At 48.0% G+C, this 9937-nt stretch overlaps 2 protein-coding genes across 2 annotated transcripts; both read right to left on the reverse strand.

Moving 5' to 3' along the window:
- Positions 1-420: 420 nt before the first annotated feature.
- LOC130389089 (galanin receptor 2a) lies at positions 421-1811 on the reverse strand. The gene is given in 3 exon segments (XM_056598753.1): positions 421-900; positions 903-1367; positions 1785-1811. Coding segments are annotated over 3 exon segments (972 nt in total).
- Positions 1812-3756: 1945 nt separating this feature from the next.
- On the reverse strand, positions 3757-5327 carry pthlhb (parathyroid hormone-like hormone b). Its single transcript, XM_056598516.1, has 3 exons — positions 5149-5327; positions 4795-4908; positions 3757-4320 (listed from the first exon to the last, which is right to left on the reverse strand). Exons 1-3 carry the CDS (start codon positions 5262-5264, stop codon positions 3819-3821), a joined length of 732 nt encoding a protein of 243 aa, XP_056454491.1. The 5' UTR covers positions 5265-5327; the 3' UTR covers positions 3757-3818.
- Positions 5328-9937: the final 4610 nt, after the last annotated feature.

Raw genomic sequence — 9937 nt, forward strand, 5'->3', positions numbered from 1 at the left:
ACGCTCAAACTCAAAAGTAAAAGGTAGAGAGTGACTACTAGAGAGTGAACCTTCTAGAGTGACTCTACCAGAGTGACTCAGTGACTACTAGCGAGTGACTCTACTGGAGAGTGTTTCAACTAAAGATTGACCAGAAGAAGGTGACCCTATAAGAGAGTGACATACCAGAATGACTGCACTAGAGAGTGACTCTTCTGGAAAGTGACTCTACTAAAGAGTGACCACACTAGAGAGTGTTCCCCCAGAGTGACTCCACTAGAGAGTGACCACTCGAGAGTGACTCTACTAGGAAGTGACTCTTCCAGAGTGACTCCACCAGATAGTGCTCCACTAGAGAGTGATCCACTAGAGAGTGATCCACTAGAGAGTGATCCACTAGAGAGTGACTCCACTAGAGAGTGATCCCCCCGACTGACTCCCCTAGAGGCTCTCCGTGGCGACGCTGACCACCTCAGGATGCACCCGGTTCCTTGCGGCGGCGGCGGCGGCGGTGCATCCGAAGAGCCACTCTGCCCTCCTGTGGCGGTAGCGCTTGGACAGCAGCACGTACAGCACCGGGTTCACGCAGGGGTGCAGGTACTGCAGCACGGTGCACACAAAGTAGAACACCTCCCAGGCTGAGTCCTGGCGGTAAAGGCCCAGGTACACACAGAGCTCCAGCACGTAGCTGGGCAGCCAGCACACCGAGAAGGACCCGGCCGCCAGGAAGACCATGATCGAGGCCCTGCGGGTGTTCCTGGCGCTCGCCTGCGACATCACGGGGCTGCGGTGCAGGAAGAGAGCCAGGCGCACGTAGTTGAAGGCGATCACCAGCATGGGGACGAGGTAGAAGAGGACGAACTGGCTGAGGACGACCTGGTAGTGGTGCTGGTGGATGGTGGGCAGGCAGGAACTGGTAGAGTGAAGTTGGCCGCGCTGGGGCCAACGCTGTCCCTGGTGGCGAACATGCGCAGGGGGAGGCTGACGAAGAAGCTGAGCGCCCACACCAGCACGAACATCAGCACCACCAGGTCCATGTCGGGCGGCCGGTAGGGGTTGGTGATGATCATGGCACGCGTCATGGACACGGCGCACAGCGAGTAGGTGCTGGCGGCCAGGCTGAAGGCCAGCAGGAACTGGTAGACCTTGCAGAAGACGTTGCCCAGCGGCCAGGACTGGCTGACGGCCGAGTGCAGGGTGAAGGGGATGAGCAGGAGGGTGAGGAAGTCGGCCAGCGTCATGCTCAGGAGGAGGATGTCCAGGCGGTTCTTGCGCAGGCTGTTGTGCTTGGCGAACAGCGAGAAGACCAGGATGTTGGCGCAGAGTCCCACGCCGAGGATCAGGCCGCAGGTGCAGGCGAAGATCAGCCCGTAGATGTTGGCGGCAGCCTGGGAGGTGAGACCGCATCAGCATCAACACCACCATCGTCACCACCACCACCGTCACTACCACGACCATCACCACCAAGACCACCACCACCACAACCACCACCACCATCACCCCCACGATCAGCCCCACCACCACCACCCCCAGAAAGGAAAAAGATTAACCAAACATTTCCATGTTATGTTTTTGTTAAAAGTTGTGTTTTTGTGCAGAGCATCCCACTCGCGGGAATAATTATATTTGTATTGGTGTTTATTAGGGAAGCAGAAGTCTGTTAAAGTCCACCCGCTGACAAGTCACACCCACACATTTTATTGCTGGATTTAACATCAATCACCAAAACTTGCTGCTTTACTTTCACTGCTGTCACCCTCACCGCTTTAGACATAAACTTAGTGAACACATCGCACTGACCGTACCTCTTTAAATGTGGACGTACTCACCATGGTCTTTCTTCAATACTTTCTGGCCCGGATCGGTGACATCCTGGAGTGCAGATCTCCACGATAATGTTTTTGGAGTAAAGAACCTTGTGAATTCATCATGGGAGAAGGTGACAGGAGTAGTTCCTTTCCATGGGCTGTTAACCAGCCGCTGACTGGTGAATGGAGAGGGAAAGGCAAACACTACTTGGATCAAATTGACTCCGGGTGAGCGGGTTTAAAGAGAGAGCGCACGTCCAGCTCCGGTGAACTAAAAACCTGCATCTCATGAAATTTGTTTGAGGAGAGTGAACATTACTCGTTCTATCAAAAAGGCTACCATTAATTATTTAGTTTGAATCCAAAATGTGTATCTTTAGGTATTTTCAATTGTTTTGTTACAACCTAAAAAAACTTTAAAAACCAAGGAAGCTTTTCTCAGAATATCTCAGAAAAACTAAATCCTTTTCAAATTTTTCAAAAACCATCCTCTGACAAGTAATTCAAACTTTCCTCCTGTTCCTATACTTGATTACATTCTATTCCCTCAGAAGCTATTAATGACGTTCATGAGATGCATTCAAACCAGAGGAGAGAGGAGCATACCTCAGTATTTGAGATAAGCACCTCCTCTAACTCATCTCAAGACTGATAACGCCAACCAAAGTAAACATGGCCTCTCTCCATTGATTGTGCTTCCCATGATTCCCCTTTGGCCGGGAGATATTAATGCCTTTCCTATTGTTGGATTGATTTCTTTGGTGTGAGCTGCATGCTTTGGGTAGCAGCTTTATCAGCCCGTTCCCCAGCATTTATGGCTCTGTGTGCGCTAATGGCCTGCACCGCAGCTCTTAGCACAGGAAATAGCTGACACTGATGCATTTGCTCTGCCCTCCATTACCTTGCCTGTGTGCTGGGCAGCCGAGTGAGCCGACTATTAAAAAAGGCCACATGTGATATTAACAAAACGCTATCGTGCCCTTAAAAGCCTTTTAATGCTTGAATTTTAAGTTAAGCCTTGAAAGTCAACAGCCATGGTTCGATGTTTGAAATCTAATGTTTTTGACGGCCAGTTACGCTTGTATTAACCCAAACGCAGCAGACGACAGATACAACAAGAGGCAAGCGTTTCTAGCGGCTACAGTTTTAATGTTTGCTATGTGGTCAATGTGTATATGATGTCCTCAGTGCAAGTGAAGAAAATTAGGAGTCAGAAAATACCTTGACTTTGGCATAAGTATAAAAATAGACTATAAAGGTATAAATGATTGGAGATTTGATAAAGCATTCAATACGCCATAAATATGCATTGGGAAATAGAAAACAACCAACAACAACAAATTAGCACACAACATAAACCTCAAAGGAAGAGAAAAACCAATTACATGAAGTCATGTACAGGATATACATAAAGTGCATTATGGAATTCAGTCAGCAGCACCACGATACATTCACAAAAACACAATAAATACCTAAATAAATTATGGAAGAACAATTCCAACAGATGTGGTCAGCAAACAGTCCAGCTTGAGAGTGTGTTAAAAATAGCAACCAATCATAGGTCCAGCAAAGTCCAAACTCCCCAGAGTCTCAATCATCAATAATTACACTATGTACAGCACAGACAATAAATATCTTTGGTATTACAGATGATGACATAGACGACAGACGATCAAATCTTTTTTTCCTACTTTTGTTGTGGGGTGAATGTCTGCGTTGATGGGTCGACTCCACTTGAATAAATATGAATCTTAAAAGACGAAAACACACTTTGTTTTATGATAGTTGTTATAGTGACGAAATACATTCGCGGGAGTGACTGATTATAATCATACAAGCAATGCCCAGGACCAAAGAAACAGAAATAACGAACTAAGTCACTCATGGGTCTCTGAAATGGTTCTCATTGTGCTCCTGAGTCTCAGTCTGATTGAGCTTCAGAACCAGAGGCCGTGAGGTCTGGGACGGGGGGACGCAGACGCTAGGGCTGGGGTCTTATGGCTTCAGGACCAGAGGGATGGGGGGGAGGAGCTATGAGGCCCGGTTCACCCTCGTGTGCGGAGCCTCCGTCGCCGCGACAGCCCGCCGCGCCCGCTTCCTCTTCTTCTCGCTCTCTTTCCGCCGGCCCAGTCGGACCTTCTTCTTCCTCTTGGTGGCTGCCTTGAGCGGCTGGTCCTTGTAGGCCAGGACCTTGTTGGTCTCCTGGGGCAGGTTGGCGTCCCCCTCTGGGTCCAGAGTCCTGAACCTCACCGGCAGGTTCTTGGTTCCTCCCGGGGGCTTCTGGTGCACGGCTCCACCCCCACCACCACCCCCACCACCACCACCACCTCCACCACCACCAGCAGCTCCACCACCTCCACCACCAGCACTACCACCACCGGGGCCACTGTTTGGGGAGCCCTGGAAGGGGGGGATGGAGGCGTCTGCGGTGTGGACCTCGTCCAGCAGCTCCTGCAGCCACATGCGGCGCTTGAACTCCTGCAGGGACCGGCCCTTGTCGTGCATGAGCTGGGTGTGGCTCACCGATCGCCTCCTGGAGAACCACGGTCACAGTGTCGGGGGGGAAAAAAGGTCAAAACTCCAGAAAATCACATGGTAATTTAAAAAAGATTAGTGCTGCTCGAACAAGTAGCTCTTAGGACCACTGTTTTGGATATTTTTATCCAGATCATTCATTATGTCTGAGAAAATATGTGAATTTTTTTGAGAGACTGGCTGCTAAAAATCCAAGGTCACAGGCCAGGTAATCACAGGACAGTAGAGGGCAGCATTAACAAGATTTGTGGCTGCGGCTTTCACCCACGAACCCACACAATCAACAGACTTTGATTATTTTAGCCCACTTTTAAAAAAAATCGGCACAATCTTTCTCTCAATTCCATAAACTAAGATTTGCTGATATTACAAAAGTAACTCAATATACTTCCTGATCATATGTTGTGGAATGGAGCGATATCGAAGCAGAGCATGGATCTTTAAACAGACACTGATTCAGGAGGTAACTCACGTCCTGTTGCTGGGAACATCCATGGGTCTGCCGTCCAGGGTCAACGGGGAAACCAGCAGGAACACAGCCAGGCTCCACTGATGTACTACGCCCATAGAGCACATCCTGGAAGATCTGCAGAAAAACACAAACCCAGGCGTCAACATCCCATCACCCGCCATCCCTGGAACATGCACATGCAGATGAGCACTTTGTTTTGCCTGCTCTTGCTGACCCCCCGTCCCAACTTTCACTGGGCTCACTAATCTTCACACAAAAAGCACTTTTTAGTGATCAACACTCCCCCATAAGGACAATTTTCTCTTTCTGTTCATTTCAACCGCAATGCATGTCAGTCAGAGAAAGGAGACTTACGTGGGATCTCTGCAGAGCACACTGATCCACAGGCACTTGTGTTCACCAACGCTTTGAAAAGGAGCTTTGTGTAATGTAATCAGAAAAAAACAATCAAAACAAGCAAGAGGAAGCATAAAAGCTAAAAAAAAAATCTCCCAAACACACAATGGCTTGGTCAGAAAGTCAGTCCAAATCCATCAGCGTGAGGGCAGGCTGGGGAAAGCCCCCTGTCCTTGCCTCCCGACAGCGTTATTTATTTCTCCCCGGGCGTCCCGATGAAGTGAGCGATAAAGATAGCCGGGGCTGGCGGCGGCCCACCGGCGGGCAGTGCCGTCACAGCAGCGCGTGTCCCGGGAGGCGGGGTGGCGGTGTGATCCCTCAGGGGGAGCAGAGCTGGGTCGGGGCCACGGTGGGTCCAGCAGGACGGGGCGGTGGAGAGGAGACGGGGGTCTTCTGCATGCTGCCTGCCTGTGCTCTGAGAGCTGGGGAGTGTTTGGACCCAGTGAGGCAGAGAGAAGGAAAAGTGGAACTCCTCTTTGGGTGAAGATGTAGACCCTGTTTTAGCGCCTGCCCATTAAGTGTTGGTCCTGCCGCGCACGCCCCCCCCCCCCCCACACACACACACACACACACACACACACACACACACACACACACACACACACACACACACACACACACACACACACACACAAACACACACACACACACACACACACACACACACACACACACACACACACACACACACACACACACACACACACACACCTACACACACTTCCGCACACACGCACACACACACACACACACACACACACACACACACACACACACACACACACACACACACACACACACACACACACACACACACACACAACTATACATACACACACACACGCAACCACAAACACACACACACCCTTCTCACAGACACCCACGCTAAAAACATATACATCTGCATGCATGGTTGCCTACACACACACACACACACACACACACACACACACACACACACACACACACACACACACACACACACACACTGCGCGTGCATGCCTCCCCATAGACCTGGAAACAGAACTACACAATCCTGGTCACACATTCATAAAAACACACACACAGATTCAACACATAAGCACACATATATAAACACACACAGAAACACATGCATACAAACTTGCAGGCATGGGGACAGACGGACACACACACACACTCACACATATACACACACACGCACAAAAACACGCACCTGCAGTGACAAGAACGCGGTGCACACATCAACGCCTCCGACCGACCAATTAGCGCAGAGAACACTAAAGATCCAGAACAATCCGGCGTGTGACGCCCATGGAAACATTGACGACCATCGCGGTTCTAAAGTCACATCTCTGACGGCTTAGGAGGGACAGGTGTGCGCCCATGGTGGTAATCACAAGGGTAACGAGCAGGGGCCATCCGAGAGGGGGGTTGGGGGGGGGTGGGGTGGGGTGGGGTGGGGGGGGGGGGGGAGGTGGGGGGGAGGTGCTCTAGAGTAAACAGCCAGGCCTCACCACTTCCCCCAGGGGAGAATGACCATAACCTCAGAGAAACCCAACCCACAGCCTCTCTCTCCACTGAGCACCATTCAATACAGCACTCCTCTGCTTCTCGCTGCTGGCCAGCACAGCTCCGCACTCACTGGTACTGGTGGGCTCTGAGGCGGCTCCTCACATCCAGCCAGTGGTGATGGTGGGAGAGTGACCCGTGGATCAGAATATCAAGTGAATAGGAGTAAGGGCTAAGGCACCGCTAGCGCGGGGAAATATTAGTTGTCGGGTTTTTTTTAAGAATCGTGAGATCTCTCGTTTTTCTTGTCAGTTTGTGGGAAACAGGAACTGTTTTGCCGGCCGCAGACCATCCATATGCATGAGGATGTCATCATCAAATATTTAAGTGTTGTTGGAAATATTCTGTCTGTGTTGGCAGGCAGATACCCCAAATCTATTCTGAACTGGGGTAAATGGATACAAACAGAGAAAAAATATTTATATATTCACTTACCCTTTTGTTGATTTATTGATGGAATATCGACCGTCACTCTGCTAATCATAGTGTAAACAAAATGTGAACATGGCTTTTTAGCCGTACTGTAAATGAATTAGAAGGTAGTGTTGTAATGATACCAGCAGGTTTAACGGTCTCCTATCATTATCTACTGAAGAGTAACTCTTTATAACCACCGGTAACCAGAAGAATTTCCCCTACACGAGTTGTAAAAGTGCACTCCAATATTCCTGATATTAATGTACCTCTTCATTAATGTGGTTTCTCCTTCCTCGGTCATGTACAAGCAAGAAATTAAAAGACCCCTGAAATCGCATCCATTGACTTTACGATCTAGCAATGTATGGTCCTGTTTAAGCAATAAAAAAGAAGGTTCATAAAAGTATCAGAAAACTGAGTCTTTTCTTTTACTGGAACGTAGCACTGTGAAACTATGTGGGGTTAACGGCAGTACATAGAGTGTAGAGTTAACTGGATTTATGCTTTAATACGTATAGATTTGATCTTACTCTGAGTATAAGTACACAAAGATATGGCCACAGAGGCCTGTTAGGAAGCACTGTGGTCCATAAATCCGGCCTGCAATTGTAAGGAAAACTGCATATTTTAGTACTCGTAAAGTAGTATGCATTTGATTCACCTCCATACTGTGTATTAGACAATAATAGATCAATAGTATGTGAGTTCCTCCAGGATGAAAACTTTTATTTTATTATGTTCTGTTCTGAGTACTTTAGGCTATTGATAAGCCTCTTCCACAGACTGTATACCTAAACCCTGTGGGTGGCAAATTATTTCACAGAGTGCTCAGTATTTTACAAGCAGCCGGTACTCGAAATCCAGCATGGGGTCTCCAATATTCAGCTCTCAGCGTTCCTGACCTCCAACATTCAGTATGGGGGGAAAAAAATACCTCATTCGATTCCATTCTGCAAAGACTTTACCTGGCAAAAAAAAAAGCCTATTTCCTGGCAGAGAGCAGCGAGCAGAATTGGAGCCAGGAAAGCTGCTTTTGATTCACGCTAAATTGCACACTTAACATAGAACAGTATTCCTGCCCGGTTTTCATCCTTTTCACACTGCACGTACACACGGAGCGCAAACAGCCACCACAACCCGGGGCTCAAATATTTCTTCTTTCTTCACTTTTTTTGGCTTACGTCTGCATATACATGCAGAACCCCCTCGACCCCCCCCCCCCCCCCAGCTGAACCTCAGCCGGTATAGGTCGAAAGAAGAAGGGGAATGAATCTCCTATTTTTAGACGGAGTTGCAATTATTCTACTGTTGTTTAATCCGAGTGGAATGCGTTTTTGTGCAATAAAACACATTTCAAGAATTATTGGATGAGTTTTTCAGTTTTCTGCTGTTGGACTTTTATGCATTCAATATCCATGTACTGGAGTAGTTAACTTTTTAAGCACTGTTATTACTCATAGACTATTATAGACTAATGCATTGCTAATTTTCAATAACTATGTGTGATATTAAACTATAACACAACAATGCATACATTGCAAACCTATAAGCAAAAACACACGGCACTAGATATGTTTGAAACCCAAAACATCAAACTTCCAAATTACCTCAAAACATTTCTCCAAACCTTCAACAGACAGATCAACAGAGTGCACATGTTGGCCGAAACCATAAACGCGTTAATTCACTGCTACGAAACAAAGCCATGGTGGGTTTTATACCGACCCCTCCGTGGCTCATACTCTTGGCTCTGGGGCTCGGCGCATGTGTCTCACGTGGGGGGAACTTTTAGTTAGTTCGGAAAAACCTCACTTGAGAAACGGCCTTCACCGAGGCACTATTGCCCCTTAATGGTTTTAAACCATGAAATATAGACAGCGCAGGCTTCTTCGTCTCCATCCCTAGACCAGCGGAGGTATGCCTTTCACAGAGCTGCGTGGCGAGTCATGTTGGACACGCGTTCTGCTAGTCATTCACACCTGCTAATCATAACTGTCACCTCTGGAATGCGCTTTTCTTCCACACACGCACACACACACACACACACACGCACGCACGCACGCACGCACGCACACACGCACGCACGCACGCACGCACGCACGCACGCACGCACGCACACACACACACACACACACACACACACACACACACACACACACACACACACACACACACACACACACACACACACTGCATGCGCACTCCTTCATAACTGATTTCCACAGTTCTGCTGCCGTACAGGGTCTTGTGTTCGCTGTCTCGAGGACAGACACATGATTGGATGTTTCAAGGTTTCATTCTACAAGCTGAAATGTCAAACGTTCACGGCGCCCTCTTGATCTGTTTCAAGGTCATACATGTGTTTACCGCAAGTGTAGAAAATGTAAAGAAAAAATAAACAACTGACCTAAAGGGAAGAGGTATGTATCAAATACAAAGGGATAACCTAGAAGTTAGCCAGATATAAAGATAGCCTCTTGGATAACTATTACCTCTCACCCTTCACCATTCTCTTAGCCGTTAATGTTGTTTCAACACCTACATGTGAATGTTTATAACAGAGTGACATGCATTTGTGAGGGTTTGCCAATGTCCCACAACAGGTCAACAACAAAAATATGTGAATGCGTTGCGGTAATTTAAAACTATTCTTTACATCCTTGGTCCACATTTGTTGAAGGTGTTGTGAAGCCAAACGCGCGTCACATGGCATTTATTTTACACTGACGTGTACACGCGTGACAGGGCATTTAGAATAACATTCAAACGTGTTTTCCAT

This window comes from Gadus chalcogrammus, chromosome 9 (genome assembly GCF_026213295.1).
Source record: "Gadus chalcogrammus isolate NIFS_2021 chromosome 9, NIFS_Gcha_1.0, whole genome shotgun sequence".
Taxonomy (NCBI): domain Eukaryota; kingdom Metazoa; phylum Chordata; class Actinopteri; order Gadiformes; family Gadidae; genus Gadus; species Gadus chalcogrammus.